Source organism: Crotalus tigris, unplaced genomic scaffold (genome assembly GCF_016545835.1).
Source record: "Crotalus tigris isolate CLP2741 ecotype Arizona unplaced genomic scaffold, ASM1654583v1 scf7180000017666.379230911805:20528666, whole genome shotgun sequence".
Classification (NCBI taxonomy): domain Eukaryota; kingdom Metazoa; phylum Chordata; class Lepidosauria; order Squamata; family Viperidae; genus Crotalus; species Crotalus tigris.
The window spans coordinates 17477236-17500383 of record NW_024096552.1 but is presented as its reverse complement, the minus strand read 5'-3'; the positions used below and the strand labels follow the sequence as shown (position 1 = coordinate 17500383).

Sequence of the window (23148 nt, the reverse complement as noted above, 5' to 3'; positions counted from 1 at the left end):
AACTGCCAATCTAGTGATGAATCATGATCTCTTGTGAGACTAAATAAAAAAGTGAATGCACAAGTAAGAGAATGAAATCCATTATGCATGATAATCATGAATGAAAATCTATGTACATGAGCCTTTGAAGTTTTGAATCAGAGAGTGAAAGTAAAAAATAAATGAAGGGTAGAAAACTGATTGGACTGCTAAACTGATATCTAAATAATGCATTTTCTACAGAGAATTGCAGTAAGATCTAGGAATAGAAAGCATTAGCAATAACTGTGGATTTTGCACATCCCTACACTCTCAACAGTCAGCTGGGGTTGGTCTCAGAAAGACAATGCAAAGCCTCGATCATTATGAAATCCCCTTTGTATTTTTGGATAACAACATTTAACTAGAAATTAGTGAAATGCAGGGAGAAATGTTAGTTAATTCTGAAAGTATGCATCCAAATATAACTAATTACTAATATAATAGCTATACAATTGTGGTTTTGATTAGAGATCTTTTTGATGAATATTTTTGTAGCACTACCGTACATCTTTGTCCCTGCCAGCTCTGGAACTTTCAGGAGCTCTTTGCAACTTTCAGGAGCATTTTGCATTCAGAACACCAAGTTGGGTGTCCTTCCTTCCTTTCTGTTACTTTGCAATGCAAATTTGAAGGGCTTTGTACCATTCAGCACTATATCCATGGCAACCCCTTCCCCCAAAAGAGGAGATAAGTTGGTAGTATATCCTTAGTGCAGCTTTACTCTTTTGAAAAAAGTCAAACTGTTTTAAAAGGACAGCAGCATCTTCCTTTGGAAGAAAAGTAGAGAGTTCTTCATCTAGAATGCGCTTCAGCCTTATCTCACTCTTCTTTTATCTTGCATTTCCCCCTGATTCTCTTTGTAACTAAAATTTCAACTAATTATTGTCTTCTTCCTTTTGCTGAGTAGGCAGTCAGAACATTATCTATTGTAGCTCCAAACACCCATAAAAGATCCATATTTGGTTAAAACGAAAGAGGGGGAGAGAGCCTTTTGGCCTATCATGGAAGGTTTTTTATCTCATTTAAGTTTGGAAAAACTGTCCAGAAAGAAAAGTTTGGGCATCTTGTCTTTTGAGTCCAGGAGTCTGGGGGAAAGCACAAATATAGCTCTTCTCCCTTTATGAGCTGCAGAAAGGATTTTGACATCATCTGAGGACCTCTTCCTATAATGGTAAATTTTATTATTCTGCTTTTATATCTGCTTCAGCTTGTATTTTGCACTTCTTGGCAAGTCTTTTGAAATTATACTAAGAAGAAATGTTTTTATAAATGCAGCAGAATTTTAGACTTGTATTCTAATATTGACTAGGATGCTTTCTTATAAACTCTTACTTGGAAGTAAGCAATGTCATTAGTAACATTGGGAAAATCTGGACAATGATGATAGCAGCAAAGGGTTAACATTTTCTTCATCTCTCTGCTGCTACCTAGTGGCCATCTTGATTTTTGCATCTGGATGTAGAAGCCCTGAAATAACTCTCCTTGAAAAGGACATTTACCAAATTACCAAATTTTGTTAATGTAAGACAATACAGATGCATTTCCTGTGATAAAGTAATATAGCCATTCTTTTGGAGTTATGCCGATCCAGAAGAAAATAATCTGAATTTTGATTTAACCAATGTTATTTATTCATTTGTTTGTTTAAAAATAAGATGACTTGATATTTAATCAAATATCTGGGATCTTGACTGCTTATCATATACAAAATGTAAATACATTATTGTTATTTATTTAATCACTGCTCCTTTAAAATCTTGGTTTAGCATATTCTGTGAAGAAATTACAATATTCTTCATATTGTGAAGACTAATACAGTCATATTTTAATAAATGTTTTAAACATGATAGTTCCTTTATCTCATAGCACCACAGTTAACTGTAGGATGATTTTAAAAATCAGCAAAGTTGCAGTTTCACTTCTTATTCAGTTCCTGATTCAGATGGAGTGTCAGTTCCAAGTCTGATGTTGGTGGAGTAACTTAAAGTAGGTAAATTATGCAAATATATGCAGAGATGAAAAATATTTATCACAGTAAAATCAGTAATTCTTTCTTATTTTTAAAATTAAATAGTGAAGTACCACTATTTTTTAACCCTGGGCATCTCAAGTTTGAATTACTGAGTAACTGCCAAGGTTTTCATCATGATGGAATCCCAAAATTAATATATAAAGTGCCTTCCTCTTTCTCCTCTTTGCTATCCAGTTATCTTTCCTCTTCTAATACATGAACTGAGACAAGAACAAAGAAAACTACCATAATCTGTGGCAATACAGAGTGAATGCATATAGTGAGGACATACAAATCAGATATGGTGAAAGTAGTAGGATAGCAATAGCACTTAGACTTATATACCACCCCACAGAGCTTTACAGCACTCTCTGGGCAGTTTACAGAGTCCATATTGCTCCCAACAGAGTCCATATTGCTCATTTTACCAACCTCAGAAGAATGGAAGGCTAACTCAACCTTAAGCCGGTCAGGATCGAACTCCAGACTGTGGGCAGAGTAATTACTTAATTGATATGAACGTATGTCCTATGTAAATACCATAGGCTCAGTTTTGGAATTCAGTAAGTCAGATATATCTTATGACCTATTTCAAGAAGAGGCTTGGTTGCTGTTCTTTCCCTCATACTTATTTCCTGTCACTGTAGCAAAGTGATCTCTATATATTGCTCTGTCCATCTCTGTACTATCTGGTGGCTATAATGGATGGGCTCAACATCTAGGATTTGCCACAATGTCCAGGAATATTTAAATAGTATTAAAGCAACATATTGTGGTAAATATAATTAGTTGGCTGGCTTGAGCTCATGGAATTTGAAGTTCAACAAATCTGAAAGGTGTCAGAACATGGAAATCTGTTCAACAATCTCAGTAAGAGGACTGTAGGGAGGGAACTTTTTTGGAGGGGGAGAAGAGAGAAGGAGAACTGTCCCACCTATCTTGAAATATTAAAAAGGTTACATGGATCATTTATAAGAGGCAGACTCAAATGTTGCTCCAGAATAAATTCATTCCATATGCAAACAAGAATACCTTGTCAGCACAGTTTGACACTCAGATATTTATCTTTCAGATTTCTTCATTTTCATCTTACAAGCTCTTCTACTTATATTAAGATGGGCCAATTCACTTTACTTATACTTAGAATCATTCTCTCTTCACCTATGTGGAATCTCCAGAGAAAGGGACCAGAGGGCCCCAAATTTAGGGTCTTTGCTTACTGCAGTAAGCAGCACAAGCCAAACATCCTTCAGAATCCTCGAAGCCTTAACTTGCATTACCCAAGGGATGGTGAAATTCTTTTTTAAAAAATAATTTTATTAAACTTATCAAGATAATAAAATATAAATGAAAATAGTGGAAAAATGAAGAAGTGAAAAGAGGAATGAGAAAATATTTGAGGAGCTGCCACAAAAAAGGAGTCAAACTATTATCCAAAACACCAGAAGACAGGACAAGAAGCAAAGGATGAAAACTAATCAAGAACTAGCAGAAATTTCCTGACAGTAAGAACAATAAATCAGTGGAATCAGGTTGCCTTCAGAAGTTATGAGTGCTCCATCTCTGGAAGCTTTTAAAAAGTGATTGGATAGCCATTTGTCTGAAATGATATAATGTCTTCTGCTTAAGCAGGAGGCTAGATTAGAAGACCTCCAAGGTCCCTTCCAACTCTGTTATTCTTTTCTTTAATTAGAGCAGTTAATTTAGCCATCTCTACTAATTTCATCAGCCATTCATTTATTGCAGAAATTAGAGTGTCTTTCCATTTTTGTGCATAAAGCATTCTTGCTGCTGTTAATATACACAACAGCAAGGTTCCAGGGTTTGTTAGTTTTTTTTTTAAGTTAAGCTTTAACAAATGGTCTATGGTTTAATTTTTATATTCATTTTAAATCCAATGAGATTGTTGTAACATAGTTGACTAGCAATAAACTACTGTTAGATTCTTCATGAGTGGTTCTGGTTGCTTTTGCCGAATGCCACTGTCAGAGGCCTCTATCAGCACTTTCCCAATTTTAATGTCTTACAGCAATATATTGCTGGTTAACCTAAAACTTTCCTTTAAAATTCCCAGGTTTGCTTTTCTAGCTCCAGCTGTTGGTATTTATACACGTATATTTTTATGATTTTTGGCTCATATATGATTATACAGCTTTTATAAGTGTATGAGTTTATGTCCTGTGCCTGCATATGCTGGGGTTTCTTTTGTATCATTTCCCTTGGATATCTGGGCTTGTCTCTCTCATTCAGTAGTATAATGTTCTCTAATGTCCAATGTGTGAATATTAAAAGGATTCTATTTTCATAAATTAATGTTCATGGGTTATGCTAAAAATGAATAGGCAATATCCTGGTACTAGGGATTTTGCTATTAACATTGGATAGGTTCTACTTTACAGTACTGCTGTTTCCCAAAAATAAAGTCAGTTTCTTCATATCCAGATGTTGGAATCTTTGGAAATAGACTGAAAGCCTGTGCCCCCCCCCAAACAATTCTTCAGCTTCTCCTCCGAGTTTAATTTCATTTTAAAGTCTTCATTATTATGTCAATAATGTCCTAATATTATAGAACTTGCCCCAAATTTACTTGATTGATTCCATTCATATTCTTCTCCTTCAGAAGTTTAAGATGGTATACATGCTCTTTCATGACATCCAGAATTTATGACTGAAGAGGTTCCCTCATTCCATTACTAGACTGGCTAAAAATTATCACTGAACTCTTTGTAATACAAGTTATCTTACAAACAAATAGTGGTCTTTATTTGCACTTACAAATAGAGGTTGGCAGGAGAATGATTGGCTCTATACATTTGAGAAGTCTGTATTCAGACCCTACCCACAATTAAATGGATCACTGTCACAAAATTAAAATGAAGGCTATCATAGCATTTCAGCATGCGTTCATGGTTATATACATTCTTCTTGGGTAGCTAATAGTTTTTAATTCTCTACATTTTTAGAACTATCATTATTCTAACTAATTAAACTGGCACCTGAAGAATCACCAGTCCTACCAAAATATATTTCTTAAGAAAATTCTAATATAAATGAGTCCTGATGATAGGAAGCAATGAGCCCCTGTTGGTAATGCATTTAAAGATGTGAGAACACTATAGGAAAGATACTAATTCTGTAAATATATATATTTCAATTTATTTTATTAAGTGGACTTCTGTTCTAAGTTTTTGATATATCAGGAGTAATAATATCTTGGTTTCTGAACACAACAATAATTATGTTTATTGAGATCAGAAAGTTGGTCTGAATGAACATTTATCCAGAGATTCCCTAATAAAAACCATTAGCAAGCATTTGTGGACAAAGCCTGTTGAGCACCTTCCCTCTGTGTTTCTAGAAGGCCTGGTAAAAGTGGGCTGTTCCTACAAGCACTAGAGTAACGTGTTGCTGTTGTTGTTAGTTGCAAGTTGTGTCCGACTCATTGCGACCCCATGGACAACATTCCTCCAGGCCTTCCTGTCCTCTACCATCTTCTGGAGTCCATTTAAGCTCACGCCTACTGCTTCAGTGACTCCATCCAGCCACCTCATTCTCTGTCGTCCCCTTCTTCTATTGCCCTCAATCTTTCCCAGCATTAGGTTCTTAGTAAGTCCTTCCTTCTCGTTAGGTGGCCAAAGTATTTGAGTTTCAACTTCAGGATCTGGCTTTCTAAAGAGCAGTCAGGGTTGATCTCCTCTAGGACTGACCACCGGTTTGATTGTCTTGTAGTCCAAGGGACTCGCAGGAATCTTCTCCAGCACCATAGTTCAAAGTCCTCAATTCTTTGGTGCTCAGTCTTTCTTATGGTCCACCTTTCACAGCCATACATTACAACTGGGAAAACCATGGCCTTGACTATATGCACTTTTGTTGGCAGGATGATGTCTCTGCTTTTTAGTATGCTGTCTAGATTTGCCATAGCTTTCCTCCCCAGGAGGAAGCATCTTTTAATTTCTTGGCTACAGTCCCCATCTGTGGTGATCTTGGAGCCTAGGAAGATAAAATCTGTCACTACCTCCATTTCTTCCCCATCTATTTGCCAGGAATTGAGAGAACTGGATGCCATGATCTTGGTTTTCTTAATGTTGAGCTTCAAGCCAACTTTTGCACTCTCCTTCTTCACCCACATCAAGAGGCTCTTTAGTTCCTCTTCACTTTCTGCCATTAGAGTGGTATCATTTGCATATCTTACGTTGTTGATATTTCTCATGGCAATCTTAATTCCAACTTTTGATTCTTCTAGCCTTGCCTTTCTCATGATGTACTCTGCATATAAGTTAAATAGGCAGGGTGACAGTATACAGCCTTCCTGGACTCCTTTCCCAATTTTGAACCTATCAGTGGTTCCGTGTCCAGTTCTCACTGTACTTCTTGACCCACATATAGGTTTCTCAAGAGACAAATAAGATGGTCTGATATTCCCATCTCTTTAAGAACTTGCCACAATTTGTTGTGATCCACACAATCAAAGGCTTTAGCATAGTCAATGAAGCAGAAGTAGATGTTTTTCTGAAACTCCCTAACTTTTTCCATGATCCAGAGTATGTTGGCAATTTGATCTCTAGTTCCTCTGCCTCTTTGAAATCCTACTTGTACTTTTGGTAGTTGTCAATCCATATACTGCTGGAGTCTAGCTTGTAGGATTTTAAGCATAACTTTACCAGCATGTGAAATGAGTGCAATGGTGCGATAGTTTGAACATTCTTTGGCATTGCCTTTCTTTGGAATTGGAATGTAAACTGACCTTTTCCAATCCTGTGGCCACTGTTGAGTTTTCCAAATTTGCTGGCAAATTGAGTGTAGCACTTTTACTGCATCATATTTTAAGATTTTGAATAGATCAGCTGGAATAGCTTTGTTATTGCTCAGATTTCCTAAGGCCCATTTCACTTTACATTCTAGGATGTCTGGCTTGAGGTCAGTGACCACCCCATCGTGGTTATCTGGGATGTTAAGCTCATTCTTATACAGTTCTTCTGTGTAGTTTTGCCACCTCCAGCTTCTCCATCTTTGGCTGCAGAGCACATAGTCAATCTGATTTCTGTGTTGACCGTCTGGTGATGTCCATGTGTAGAGCCATCTCTTTGTTGGAAAAGAGTGTTTGCTATGACCATCGTATCCTCTTGACAAAATTCTATCAGCCTGTGCCCTGTTTCATTTTGTACATCCCCCACGATGATAAGGACATCATTTTTTGGTGTTGATTCTATAAGTGCTATAGGGCTTCATAGAACCGGTCAATTTCATCCTCTTCAGCACCAGTGGTCGGGGCATAGACTTGGACTACTGTGATATTGAATGGTTTGCCTTGGATTCAAACTGAGATCATCCTGTCATTTTGGGGATTGTATCCCAGTATTGCTTTTCCTACTCTTTTATTGACTATGAAGGCTACTCCATTTCTTCTGAGGGATTCTTGCCCACAATAGTATACCTGGTGGTCATCTGAGTTAAATTCACCCATTCCTGTCCATTTTAGTCCACTGATTCTTAAGATGTCGATGTTAAGTCTTGTCATCTCTTGTTTGACCAGGTCTAGCTTGCCTTGATTCATGGATCTTACATTCCAGATTCTTATGGAGAAAAGATCTTTACAGCGTTGGACTTTACTTTCACCACTAGATGCATCCACAGCTGAGCATCCTTTTGGCTTTGGCCCAGTCACTTCACTCTTTCTGGCGCTACTAGTGTTAGCCCTCTTCTCTTCCCCAGTAGCATATTGGACACCTTCCGACCTGAGGGGCTCATCTTCCAGCGTCATAACTTTTTGCCTTTTGGTACTGTCCACAGGGTTTTCATGGCAAAGATACTGGAGTGGGTTGCCATTTCCTTCTCCAGTGATCACATTTTGTCAAAACTCTTTGCTATGACCTGTCCGTCTTGGGTGGCCCTGCACAGCATAGCTCATAGCTTCATTGAGTTACGTAAGCCCCTTCACCACGACAAGGCAGTAATCCATGAAGGAGGAAGTAAGGTGATGCTGAATCAAATATGGATGTATGGAGGAACATTTGCTATTGAGGCACCAGAGACTTTGCTGTGGCTTTTTAGTCTTTATTATTTTTATTGTTGCTTTGCAAGTTGCCCAGGTTAATGGCATATTAGATTGGTAGTTGTGTACATCTTTTTATTATATAAGAGACTTATATAAAAAAGCAAAGGAACAAATAAAGCTAGTTTATGGAGAAAGATAGCAACAAAAGATAAAGCAAAACTAAAGATGTAGGCAAAAAATATCAGTAAATAATCAATGCAAGGGTTATAATCAAAATTACAATGTCCCATTCATTTTAGTGCGTCTATTGTTTAAATATGGCTATGTTTTAGAAATAACTTTGCAGTTAGCACAGGCTATATAATGAGACCATCTACCAAATTATGTAGCATTATGCATAAAAAAAAGAATAGAGAGGGTTATTACTTGTCTGGATGTAATGCAAGCATCTATTATGTGATCTATACCCCCCCCCCAAAAAGAACCACTGTGATATCTAGCAAAGACCTTATTTGTTTTTACTAAAAATAGTAAAATAGATCCCATAGCCATGAATGTTATTTAGCCTATATAATAATGTTCAGTTACTATTACATAAAATGATCTTGTTTATTTTTACAAGTCTTCAGATTCATATACTGAGTTGTCATCAGAATTCCATCATAATGAAACTAAAAATACTCAAAAAGAGAAGAGAGAACTCTTCTTATCGACCAAATTGTCATGGACAAAATTAGATGATGATTTTCCAACTCCACAAATAGCAGTAGACCACACTTCTTCTGCTCTGCAACTTGGTAAGGAATTCTCGAGATATTAAAGTAGCTTGACATAAGAACTTGCTCAATATAGCCTTTTCTTGTCCTTCTTGAATAAGATCATAAGTACTGTGCCATGTAGCAAAACTACCACTTTGTTTCTCATCAGTATTTCCCCGTGTATTGGATTGTCTGTGGGGAAAATTGATACCTTCACACTACAGAGGTGCCATTTTGGAATATTCTTTTTTGTGAGAGGATGCCTTGGAGTGAGTCTTGGCTTCTGTCTGGATAAATCCCTGCCATTTTCATGGCAAGATTTGCCATTGCCTGCTTCCTGGGACACCAAGATGGCTTTGTACCTAAGACAGGAGTACGTACAGTATTGTCTACACATGAGTAAATAAAACTTAAGATTATTATTTTAAATGGACAGCATTGGCAGAAACAGGGAGATCCCACTGAAGTTCTGCACAGTCCTAAATGTCTTTTGATAATTTCACAAAATCATTCTCTTTCAGTCTAACCTACCATGCAAGACTATTAGAGGATGAAATTATATAAAGCTAATTTTTCCACACTTTTCATATGACTAAATATAGAAGGGAGAGAAAAGATTTAGAATGTGCTAGTCATCACACTGTTTACATATATTATCTATTTCAGTAAGGAAGAAGAATGCTTTAATTTGGATCAAAAGTTCCAGGATGTATTCTAGATATTATCTAAAAGTCATTGAAATAAGATATAAAGATGAATAATTTGATGTAATATTTTGATATTAATATCAGTGTTTTGACCTTGATATCTCATTTCATAGGGTTGTTGTGGGGAAATTAGGAGGAGGAAGGTGTGTTGCATACATTTGCCATTTAACTTATTTGCAAAAATGTGGGATGCAAATGAATAAATAAAACTAAATTAAAGATTTTTTATAGTATTTGTAGTATATACTATTTATGATATATATATTAGGAACCATAGTTGTTACTTGGTTCATAGATCCATGGACTGAAATCCCAGTTGTCTTTTGAAGAACAGAAAAAGACAATGTGAAGATTTACTATTACATAGTAACATGTTAATTTAATGTTAAATTTCTTATGCACCATTACAACTCTGCATTTGTCTAGATAGTTACTGAAGTAGAGGTTAAGTGAGATATATTATCTGTCTCACAATCTACATTATTTTGTTATGATTTCATTATAATAATAACAGAGAAGTGAAAAAAAATCACATGTTTAGCTTTGAACTCCTTGAAAGAAGTTTAGGACAGACAAATAAATAATATGATACTTTGTCAAATTTAGTGGGCCACAAGGAGGAAAATCTCTACAACAGGATGGATTCTGACTTCTAGTATGTATGAGCAATTCTCCATTGGATAAGTATTTTTTTAACAAAGTTTTATCTACAAGAATATATGTATGAATACTGTGCCTCAATTACTAGAATATTTAATATGCATCCTTAGCAAGAATGTTGCTGTAATTAATATGCAAAATCAATCAGTTAGTACAGAGGTTTACATTTTGTGGGTTCTGATCCCCAGTAGAATGATAAGTAAATTTGAATGAATCACATTCACTCTTACTCTGCCTGAAATTTCTGCTGCTGGATCCAGGTTCTAGGCGCTTCTTCAATGGCTTTGCAGTTGCAGCAACTTTCCTGAGTCAAAGCTGCCAAAGTGACCATCAGTATTGTTGTGTTTCCTGTTCATTGGCAATTGACAAAGACACATGATGAAACAACAAGCTCTTTATTACTCTTCTCCTACAACCAAGCAAGCAGTAAAAGGCACGCAGGCCTTTTATAGGGCCCTGAACCCAGACAATGTTAACCAATAGGAACTTGCTGTTTTTGCGACTTGTGTATGCGCACAAGGCTGCCGACAGCCAGTCTGGTCCTGGGCAGCTTTTGGTCTGCCCGGGACCATTTGCAACATTTCTGAGCCTGCTGAATACTTCAAAAGAGCAAGAGAGTGGAGTTACACTGACCTGCACACAGGCAAAATACTTTGACAAAAATAATTATTTAACTAAACAAAATGTACCCCAAAATCATAATAGTATATGACACTCTGTACTGAGTGTTATCCAACATCCTGTCACAGGCTAACAAGATTCCCTTCTATTGACAGAAACCTCACATAATCTCCCAGATGTTTGGGTGGGCACTTGGCCTGCTGTGACCTTCTAATGGCCAGTGAATGTGCCTGACCTACCTGCTCACCTGCCAGGCTAGGCAGGCCTGGAATTTGTTGACCAAATACCCAGGTGACCCACCCAGCTGCTGACTGGCTGGGCCCTCTGAGTCCAAGCCAGTGTATCTTGGAGGGGTGGAAGTCCCCGAGTCCACAATGGACTCCTCATGGGAACACTGTCCCTCAAGCCCAAAGCCAGCAGTTGGAGAGGCCTGAGTGGCAGAAATGCCCCAGTACTCTGTAGCCCCCGTGCACATGCCAGAGGTGCCAGAGTCAGAAGCCGCCACCATGGCAACCCCCTTTGCTACAGACTTCCTTTTCGGAGCAATAGCTGAACTGTGAGAGTGCCCCTGATGGAATTCCCTGTCTGGGGCTGTGTTTGAATTGTGTGAATACCCCCAGTGTGACTCCGTGTCTGGAGCAATAACGGATGTGCGGGGTGACCCCCTTTCCTGGGAATTCGTGTTCGGCACACTTGTGGAAACTTGGGATGACCCCCAAACAGCCTCAGCAACTTGTGAGGCCCTGTTAGGCCTGGGAACCTATGACCCAGAATGCATATTATGGTCCTCCAGCCCCTCCCCAGAGCAAACCCAGGAGTGGAAATGTGGCTGTGAAGCCTCCAGTGCAGTTGATCTAAGTGTCTGCGAAGAACACGTCCATCCTCCAAGGCTACTTTGTATGACAGCGGCCCAGAAACCTTGCATACCATTGCTGTAACCCAGAGATGTCCAGATCCATAGTTCTTTGCCCAGACCAGATCGCCCACCTGAAGTCTCCTAGGTGCCTGCAGTTGTGACACCTGTGAAGCCACCCAGTCTGGGTGCAGTCTGTCCAGTTTGCTGATGAGGCAGTGACCCCAGCAGAGTTCTGCAGGGCTCTTCCCTATGGCTGTGCAAGGTGTGGTGCTGTGTGCAAGAAGGAAATCTGCTAACCTGTGATGCCAGTTACTGTAAGTCAGTTTCTTGAGAGCATCTTTGGTAGTGCACACCATCCTCTCAGCTTGTCCGTTGGACGATGGATGGAAGAGAGCAGAAGTCGCATGCCGGATCAAGTTGGCCTGAAGAAAGGTCTGGAACTCAAAAGAGGCAAATTGAGGGCCGTTATCTGAAACCAGGACATCTGGAAATCCATGTGAGGTGAAAATTCCTCTCAACACCTGGATTGTCCTGGCAGTAGTAGTGGAGGAAACAGGAACAACCTCTAGCCACTTGGAATGGCTATCAACGAGGGGAAGGAAGAATTGCCCCTGAAAGGGCCCAGCATAATCTATATGTACCCTTGACCACGGGGTTTGAGTTTCCTCCCACTATGTACTGGGGCCTGAAGCATTTCAGGCCTTGACTGCTGGCATACTTAGCACCCGTGCACCTGTGCCTCGATGGCTTTATCGAGCCCAGGCCACCAGAGATGGCTGCGCTTTCATCCTTACTATACCTGGATGTCCCTCATGCAGAGAGAGCAAGATTCTGGACCTCAATGAGGCTGGGACCCTACTACCCCATAACAGGCACCTCTTGAAAGTGGAAAGTTCATGCTTCCTTTGCCAGAAGCTTTGAAACTCTGTATCTGGACACGTGTCAGGCCATCCTGACAACACCCAGGTCAGCACGGATATGAGCGTGTGATCAGTGGCAGTTTCTGCAGCCATGTCCCTAGAATTGAGGAGAGATTCAGGCAACTCCTGAATGGAGAGAATGTTAATAGCAGGAGCAGGAGCTGCCTCTATTTGTTTGAGAGGTAATCTGCTGAGGCCGTCTGCATGGCCCATCTTTTTTCCAGGTTTATGAATGAGTATATAATCATATGCTGACAGGAAAATTGGCCATCTCAGCATATGAGGAGAAATAATGTGTGGTGTCTGTTTGTTAGTTGTAAACAAACCCAGCAGAGGCTTATGGTTTGTATAGGCTGTAAAATGGCAGCCATATAAGAAATCATGGAATTTCTTTATGCCAGCCACTATGGCCAAGGCTTCTCTGTCAATCTGAGCATAATTCCACTCTGCAGATGACAGAGTCCTTGAATAATATGCTACAGGGACCTGTGTCCCATCAGCCTTCAGGTGACTAAGTACTGTTCCCACCCCATAAGGAGATGCATTGCATGCGATGCATACAAGCAGTTGCTCATTGAAATGCACTAACACAGCATTTGAAGAAAGCAAAGCCTTAACCTCACTGAAACTCCTTTCATGGACTTTAGTCCACTGCCATGGAGCCTGCTTATCTAAGAGCCTGTGTAACAGCTCTGCCACTGCAGCCTTATGTGGGAGAAATGCGTGATAGAAATTTAAGTGCCCCAAGAAAGCTTGCAGCTCACTCTTGGACTTGGGGCTTGGGGCCTGCTGAATCGCTTGAAGCTTGGATTCAGCAGGGTGAATGCCCTGGGCATCAATCCTGAACCCTAAGAAGTCAGTGGAAGTGACTCCTATTTTGCATTTATCCTGCTTCAATTTAAGGCCTGCTTTGTGGAAACGAAGCAAGACAACCCTTAACCTTTCTGCTAGATTTTGAGATGACTCAAAATGAGGACGTCATCAAAGTAGGGACAGACCCCAGGAATACCATGAAGTGTGCATTCCATGTCACTTTGGAATATGCCATGGGCTACGTTAACCCCAAATTGCAGTCTTTTAACCTTAAAGGCCTCCCTGTGTGTTACAATTGTCTGGGCCTCTGCAGTTGCCTCATCAACAGGTAGCTGTTGATAGGCCTGTTCCAAATCAAGTTTCACAAAAAGACGTGGCCCCCCCTTTGAGGGAGGCCAGAATGTGGCTTACAACAGGCACTGGATATGCATGCTGTTGCAACGCTTTATTCAATGTGCACTTATAATCTGCGCACTTCTCCATTAGCCTTTAGAGGCGTTACTATGGGGTTTCCCATGGACTAGAGTCCACAGGTTCTAAGATGCCTGATGGAGCAATTTGTCCAGCTCTGCATCTATCTTGCTTTTGAGGGCAAAAGGCACCCTTCTAGGCTTGACCCTGATGAGCGTGATAGTTGGGTCTAAACGTAATGCAATGGGAGGCCCCTTGTAGGATTCTAGCTCTGAACTAAACACATCAGCAAACTCCTTGCAGACTTCTGCAAAGCCCAACGTTTGCAAGGTGTGAAGTCCAGTCACTTGGATTGCCAGAGCCTCAAACCAATCGAGTCCAATAAGACTCGTGCATTCACCCCCAACTACCACCACATCCAAGAAACCCTCAAAATCCTTATGCTGCACTTTGAGCATGATCTCCCCCTTCACACTGACTTTGGAATTCTGAAAGTCAGTGAGTATTAAATTCGATGGCCTGAATTTAACTCAAAGGCCACTACTGCTGCAAATCCTTTTGAAGGTGTCAAGTGAAATGATTGATAGAGCGGACCCTGTGTCCAGCTCCATCAATAAAGGAACCCCTTGCAACTTCACATCAATACGAAATTTTTTCTTAAGGGCTTGTGTGTCTCTGTCCTCAGAATACTCCTGTGCGATGCACAGAAACCCACCCTGAGTTGGCTGGGGACCCGGGTACCTTTGTGAAGCAATTCTTCCCGAGGTTGGACCTTCTGGTGACCCAAACAGATGGAGGCAATGTGGCCTTGTTAGCTTGCTTGTGGCGTCTTCCACACCAGAAGCATTGAAGAGATGTTGGGGCCTTGTCTGGATGCCCCTTCGGCCTTCTTCCTGCTGGCTGGTAAAGTCTGTCCACCTCCTCTTCAGGGTCCGCTTCTGAATCTTCTCGAGCATCCTCTTGATGGATGGTCACCGTGGCTGGAGGGTTCCTGGAGAGCTGCAAAGCCTTCACAGCGCCACCTGCTGCTTCCTCAGCTGCAATCTCTCTTAAGGCATATTTATTTATTTATTTATTTATGAGACTTATATACCGCTTTAAGTGCAAGCACTCTCTAAGCGGTGTACACCAGTAAGCAATGTATATATATATATATTTACATTGCCCCCAACAATCTGGGTCCTCATTTTACCTACCCCGGAAGGATGGAAGGCTGAGTCAACCTTGAGCCGGTGAGATTTGAACCGCTGACCTGCTGAACACAGTCAGCTAAAGTGGCCTGCAGTACTGCACTCTAACTGCTGCGCCACCTCGGCTGGAATGACACCTCTTCTTTCGCAAAGATCTTCTGTTGCAGGTCACACACGAAGCGATCTTGCAGCCTCTCTTCCAGGTCCTTGAACTCACAAGGCCCGGCCACTTGTCTTAAGGCAGCAATAAATCCATAGCAGATTCACCCGGCCTCTGGTCTCTCTGCTCGAATGCATGCCTCCAAGCTATGACAGACAATTTAGGCTGGAAATGTTCCTTCAGCATCTTCTTCAAGTCAGCATATGTTACTGACTCCAGAAGTGCAGGGGCCACCAGATTTTCCGCAATGTCAAAAGCTTCCTGGCCACAGGCACACAGAAGAGTTGCCGCCTTCAGGCCATCTTTCCTGATTTGATTTACTCTAAAGTAATTCTCCACCCTTGCTACGTATGAATTCCATCTCTCCGGGTAGGAGACATCAAAGTCAGTCAAGCGGCCAATTTTTGACATTGTAAACTTTTACGGCCTTTGCTAATTACCTCCTCTTTGGGAGTAAATTTTTTTGGGAAAGAGTCCTTTTTGCCCAGCTCACCTCCAGTGATGCTGTACTGGCAGACTGAGTCGCAAATGCAGGATGCTGTCTTCCGTCTTCAATTTTCTCAGTGAGTCTTATTTGTTCCTTTTGCTTGCAGGGATCCCATCCTCATCACCACTGTTGTGTTTCCCGTTCATTGGCAATTGATGAAGACACATGATAAAACAACAAGCTCTTTATTACTCTTCTCCTACAACCAAGCAAGCAGTAAAAGGCACGCAGGCCTTTTATAGGGCCCTGAACCCAGACACTGTTAACCAATAGGAACTGGCTGTTTTCGTACCTTGTGCATGCTTTTGGTCTGCCCGGGACCATTTGCAACATTTCTGAACCTGCTGAATACTTCAGCAGGCTCAGGACACAACAAGTATCAATACTGATTTGACTTAGCCTCATTTTCCCTCTTTTCTGTGAATGATTTTTCCTGAGCTTTTTCCTAGTATGAGATATCACACTGAGTGCCAGCTTGTTGTCCCTCTCAATAGGAGGCTACTTCATTCTGAGTACATCTGATGGTTCACTGCCAGAATCCACTCATCCAAAAGGAAGAACCTCCTTTGGAAGTGGAGGAAGGTGAGCCTTGAGGTTAAATTTGATAATTCTGTCCTATTATGGAAGTTCTCCTATGTGTTCTAAATCATTCTTTCAAAATATTTATAGAGCTTAACTAATTAAGGTTTGTGAAAAGTGGGGGAGGGATGAAGCATATGGAAGTGAAAGACTAGTAAAGAACAAAACCAGTGTCAAGTATCAACATTTTGAAGTCTTTTTTATTTTCAATAACTCACAACATTTATTTTTAATTAAACTTTTATTAATGTGCTTCCTGGATAGTAAAAATATTTCAGAATATTATCTAGGTACAGGAATGGTAAAATAAGATAAGAGAAAAGTATATCATATTAGTGTGTACACATCTAAACTATCTTTTCCATTTGAGAAGTTTCTTGGTTTGAAGGAGTCTTGGTTAAATTTGATTTGTAACTAAATTTATGGTTGTCCTGGTTATTCACGTTTTTCTCTGGAACAATATCATATCTTTTGCTACCCTTATTTCAACAGCTTAGCAGCAAATAAAACAATACAAGAAAGCCAAGATAAAACAGAAGGTAATTGTATAATTGAATTGTATTATTGGGAATAAGCTGATATAAGAAGGATGCATAGAGTAGATCAATGGGGGAAAACAATCCGTATATCATTTATTTAATAATAACAATCATTTATTAATATATATATTTAAAAATACTGTAGATCAGAAATAAGTTCAGACAAAGTTGTAAGTTGATTGTCCGACAAGATTTATTTCTGATTTATAATTTTTATTGTTGTTGTTGTTGCTGCTGTTATTTTTTCTTTAAAATGTCTTCATTGTTCATTTTCTCCTCAGAAAATCTGTTCTTGAAATTTGGTATTAATTTAAAACACAGTTTTATACTTCAAATGATAACCTTTAGATGGCTATGATTGCTATGAAAATATATTAAGTAACTGAAAATTGCTAGTTGGACTTTAAGTTACTCTTGCCTAATAATATTCCATAATAAGATGGAATATTTGATTCTTGTTTGTAAAGTCAACTTCTTCATAACAAGGAGATCATACTGAAACCATTTGGCCTACTAGGTGTTCATATTTATTTATTTTTTTTGCATTACATAGTTCACGGTTTTCATCTGTGTTTTCATCTGTGTTCCTCAGAAATTTCTGTAGTGAGGTTTTCTGTAGTGAGGTTTCCCCTTCCAACAAGTTATTTCCTGAGCAGAAAATAGATGTATATTTTGTTGTACATTACTTACTTTAGAGAAAGGATCTGAGTTCCATCTAACATCTGAGTTCCATCTAACCCAGTTTCATTTTGGAGTTTTCATCCTGGTCATTTTGAAGCAGTTAGAAGAAAAGTTAGAACAGAATCTCTCAAATCAGTTTAACGTTGCTTCAGTAATAAACAGGCCTCAAAACAAGCGAAGGAGAAATTATGTCAGAAAATTTGAAGAAGAGACTTCTCTTTATTCTTTCCTTTAGCCATGACTAACACTTTGGTAGTATTTATAGGGTCCTGTGGGAGGAATTCTCTCCTGGCCATTTCCTTTGGAAGTGGAAATGGAAGCATTAGAAGCCAGCAGCTATTTGCACAATTATTCTACAATGAAAGATAGAACATTCTATATACTAATAACAGCAGAAGGAGGGAAATGATGAAACATGTTTCACAATGTTGTGATGAAAATTAGCCCCTTACATACTTGTGTATAATATTGCAATAAAATAACAAAAGGGTGGAACTTGTATCATGACATTTTATGCATATTATATTAGTTTTGCAACCTTGTGAAGAAGTCTTTGTGGCCACCTTATAGCTAAAAAAATGTACAGAACACATTCTACCAATAGAATTTCAAAAGCAATTTCACTTTTACCAAATTGAACGAAATCTAGTGGAAAAATTGTGAAGTATATTTACTATCCAAAGTATAACCCTGGCAGCAAGGTCACATTTCTAAGATGCTTACTTTTCCACCATTAAGGAATGTCAGTCAGGATAAGCCCAGTCATTTTTCTTCCCAAGATTAAGTATAGCCAGCTGTCGCCTGAAGTAGCACCAGTTCAACACTGACAAAAGGTCAGAGTTCTCCATGAGGATTTTGGATGAAGTAGACTGGTTTAGGGTATAATAAAAGCTGGGTGACAGCTCTTATTATACCCTTTTTGAAGAAATAACCAGAAAAGTGGCCTATGAGGAAAGGGTATTGTTAAGTCCTGGGAGCGATGGCGAATGAAGAATACACATGTTTCTGGAACAGTTCTTTATTGTGCTTATTTCAAACTCCAACAATGAGCAAAGGCACGCAGGCCTCCTTTTATACAAGATGGCAACATTACTAGGCCCTTTTCGCGCCTTGCGCATGCATGCTTGGTCGGTGCCACTCAGTCTGGTCCTGGGCAGCTTTTGCAATTGCCCGGGAACCTTGCAATGTCCCAAGCCTGCATTTGCAGGCTCAGGACACAACACCCCTCTCCCCTTAGCTAGAACACATATGGTACTTGTTCTTACAATCCATACAAAATATAAAATAATAATAAATTTCTTTCCATCCTACAGACACTCTATTCTGCTACAACTTGTTGCCACTCTCTAATGTGTACTTCGCGGGTTCTGTTGCTACCCACATAGGTTCCATCTCCTCACTATAGACTTGTACTGTTCTTATGCTGATAAGAACCTTACATACTCATCTAGGTGTTTAGGAGGGGCCTTAACCCATTGGGACCTTCGCGGGATGAGGGAGGGTGCCTGGCCTGACAGCTCCTCTGCTTGACTGGACAGACCAGGACCTGACCTTAAGGGCACCTGGCCTACCGGCCCGCCTGATGGGCTCACTAGACCAGGACTTTTATGCACAGGTTTTGCAGGTGACTCCTGGTAGAGCGTACTGGCAGAAATGCCAGTTTCCCCCAAGCTCAGTGAGAGCAGCTGCACTCTCCCAACTTTCTGAGTTGGCTGAGAATTCCAGAACTACTCTGGATGGTTCCTGAGAACCTATGTCCATGGGCTAGCGACCGTTTACAGACGTGCGCTGTGAAACAGGTGTGGGTAAGGGGCCACAGTATTCGGCAGACCCCATGGTCATGCCTGTGGTGCCAGAGTCAGGAGAGGCCTCTCTGCTTGCCCCCCTTACGTAGGACCTCCTTTTGGAAGCAGTTGCAGAATTGAACCTGCTTCTTAGCTGGGTTGCCAGTTCTTGCATGTTCTATGAGTTCTGTGAATACCCCTGGTTATTCTCCCTGTCTGGAGTGTTACAGTTTCTGTATGGGATATGTGGATGCCCCCGGGGTGACTCCCTGCCTGGAGTGTGTCTTGGTGTGTAGGGTAGTTCTCTGCCCCATGAATTCTTGTTTGCAGAATCTCGGGATGGGGGATCAACGATCTCCTCAGCTGCCAGCACTGGCTGCTGACATTGATTCTCAGAATGTATTCTATAACCTTCCTTCCAGAGCCAGGAGCAGAAGGGTGAGACTCCAGCCTTGTACGTAGCTGATCTATGTGCCGCCGAAAAACACGGCTGTCTTCCAGGGACACTTCATAGGACAAGGGCCCCGAGTCCTTGCAGACCACAGCTGGTACCCAGAGATGACCAGGCCCATAGTTTCTGGTCCAAACAGGAGCGCCCACTTACAGACACCTTGGTGGCTGTGGATGCGACCCTTGAGACACCACCTGGTCAGGGTGCAGTCTGTCCAGCTTGGTAATGAGCCGGTGACCCCAACGAAGTTCAGTCAGGCTTTTTCCAGTGGCAGTACAAGGTGTGGTGCAATGTGCAAGAAAAAAGTCTGCTAACCTGTGACACAAGTCACCATAAGTCAATCTCTTAAGGGCATCCTTGGTGGTGTGCACCATACGTTCAGCCATTCCGTTGGTGGATGGGTGGGAAGGAACAGAAGTTGCATGGCGGATCATGTTGGCCTGGAGGAAAACCTGGAACTCAGAAGAGGTGAATTGAGGACCATTGTCTGAAACGAGAACATCTGGAAGGCCATGAGTTGCAAAAATACTTCTCAGCACCTGGATAGTCTTAGCAGCAATAGTGGAGGAGACAGGAACAACCTCTAGCCAATTAGAATGGCTATCAACAACAGCCAAGAAGAATTGCCCTTGAAAGGGCCCAGTGTAATCTATATGTACCCTGGACTATGGGGTGTGAGTTCCTCCCATCTATGAACTGGGGCCTGAGTCATTTCAGGCTGGGACTGTTGGCACACATGGCACCCATGCACTTGAGCCTCAATGGCTTTATTGAGGCCAGGCCACCACAAATGGCTGTGCGCAAGTGCCTTCATCCTGACTATACCAGGGTGTCCCTCATGTAAAGAATGCAGCATTCTAGTCTTCAGTGAGGTAGGGATTACTACCCTACTTCCCCATAGCAGGCAAGCCTTGAAAGTGGACAACTCATGTCTTCTTTGCCAGAAACTCTGAAACTCAGTATCAGGGCATTTGTCAGGCCATCCTGACAACACCCATGATAGAACGAGTGTGAACGTGTGGTCAGTGGCAGTTTCAGCAGCCACATCCCTTGCAGCTCAGGCAGCTCCTGAATGGACAGAATATTAATGGCTGGAGCAAGATCAGGCTCCAGTGTTGGAAGGGGTAATCTACTCAGAGCATCAGCATGACCCATTTCCTTTCCAGACTTGTGAATTAAAGAGTAGTCATATGCTGACAGGAAAATGGACCAACGCAGCATACGAGGAGAAAGAATATGTGGGGTCTGTTTGGTTGTGGTGAACAACCCTAGCAGAGGCTTATGGTCAGTGTAGACCATGAAATGGCAGCCATCTATGAAATCATGAAACTTTTTAATGCCAGCCACAATGGCTAGCTCCTTCCTATCAATCTGAGCGTAGTTCCGCTCAGTAGAGTGTAGTTCCGCTCAGCAGAAGACAAGGTTCTGGAGTAATACGCTACAGGGACCTGTGTCTCATCAGCCAACAGATGGCTAAGAACTGCCCCCACTCCATATGGGGAAGCATCTCAGGCAATGCAAACAGGCAACTGCTTATTGAAGTGAGCCAGTACAGCATTAGAAGTAAGCAAGGCCTTAACTTCACTGAAACTTTTTTTCATGGACCTTAGTCCACTGCCAAAAGACTTGTTTGTCTAAGAGCCTGCGCAGTGGCTCAGCTATAGCAGCTTTGTTTGGCAGAAAGGCATGGTAAAAATTTAGTAGCCCCAAAAAGGCTTGTAGCTCCCTTTTTGACTTAGGGCCTGGGGCCTGCTAAATGGCTTTTAATTTAGCTTCAGAAGGGTGGATACCTTGAGCATCTATCCTGAATCCCAAAAAGTCAGTAGAATTGACTCCTATCTTACACTTGTCCCTTTTTAACTTGAGACCTGCTTCCCTAAAACGAAGCAAGACAGCCCTTAATCTCTCAGCCAAGATTTGAGGTGATTCTCCTGCAATGACGACATCATCAAAATATGGACAGACTCCTGGAATACCCCTCAGTGTGTTCTCCATAATACTCTGGAAAATGCCTGGGGCTACATTTACCCCAAATTGCAATCTCTTCACTTTAAAAGCTCTTCTATGAGTCACAATCATCTGAGCCTCAGCAGCTGCCTCATCAACAGGCAACTGTTGATAAGCCTGTGCCAGGTCAAGCTTCACAAAAATCCACCCCCCCCTTTTAGGGAAGCCAGAATATGACTTACTACAGGTACTGGATAAGTGTGTTGGTGTAGTGCCTTGTTTAGTGTGCACTTGTAGTCTGCACAAATACAAATGTTCCCATTAACCTTTAAAGGCATTACTATGGGGGTTTCCCAAGGACTCGAATCTACAGGCAATTTGTCCAGTTCAGCATCAATCTTGTTTTTAAGTGCAAACGGAACTCTCCTAGGCTTGACCCTAATGGGTGCTATGGATGGATCTAATCGTAGTGAGACTGGAGGCCCCTTGTAGGTTCCAAGCTCAGAGCTGAACACATCTGCAAATTCCCTGCAGACTTCTGCAAGGCTAGACATTTGCAAATGGTGCAACCCCGTGAACTGATTGGTTCCCAAACTAATCGAGTCCAATAAGACTCGCACGTTCACCCCCAGCAACCAACACATCTAAAGAACCCTCAAAATCCTTGTACTGTACCTTAAGAGTGGCCTCCCCCTTAACACACACCTTAGAATTCTGAAAGTCTGTAAGTATCACAGTGGATGGCCTGAGTTTCACTCGACAGCCACTGCTGCTGCAAATCTTCCTGAAAGTGTTGAGGGAAATGATGGAAAGCGTGGAACCAGTGTCCAATTCCATGGATAAGGAAACCCCTTGTAACTTTACTTTAAGGGACAACTTCTTTTTTAGGGTTTATGTGTGCCTGTCCTCAGAATAGTTCTGCGTATTGCGCAGAAACCCACCCTATTTTGGCTGGGGACCCTGGTACCTTTCAGATGCAATTCTTCTTTAGGTTGTACCTTCTGGCAACTCAGACATACGACTGCAACGTGGCCTTGCCTTCCACAGGCCTGCAAATGGTGAACCGGAACCGGCAGTCTGCTCTTCTGTGGCGTCCTCCGCATCCGAAGCATTGTGAAGTTATTGAAGCATTCTCTGTGCAATCTCTCTGTCTCCTTCCGGCTGCCTGGTGGAGCTTATTCACCTCATCTTCAGGAACCTCTTCCGAATCTTCTTGCACATTCTCCTGGTGAACAGCAACAGTCTCTGGAGGGCTTCTGGTGGGCCGCATGTTTTTTAGTGCTCCGCCTGCTGCTTCCTCTGCTGTAACTTCTCGTAGGGCATCTTGGAATGAAATGTCTTTTTTCATGAAGATCTTTTGCTGTAAGTCTCTATTTCTCAGTCCACACACAAAACGATCATGCAGTCTTTCCTCAATGCTGTGATAAAGTCCTTAGCAGATTCTCCTGCTCTCTGATCCCTTTGTTCAAACGTGTGCCTCCATGCAATGATGGACAGCTTGGGCTGAAAATGTTCTTTTAGAAGTTTCTTTAAGTCTGTGTATGTCATGCCTTCCAG

General features: G+C 41.3%; 1 protein-coding gene across 1 annotated transcript in view; it reads left to right on the top strand.

Annotated features, from left to right (window-relative positions):
* The first annotated feature begins 754 nt into the window (after positions 1–754).
* ITPRID1 (ITPR interacting domain containing 1) overlaps positions 755–23148 on the top strand; it is a 52455-nt gene continuing 30061 nt past the window's right edge. Inside the window, 4 exon segments of the mRNA XM_039336359.1 lie at positions 755–1192; positions 8650–8824; positions 10099–10147; positions 16682–16728. Coding sequence (XP_039192293.1) covers positions 1190–1192; positions 8650–8824; positions 10099–10147; positions 16682–16728 — 274 coding nt within the window. The 5' untranslated portion in view covers positions 755–1189.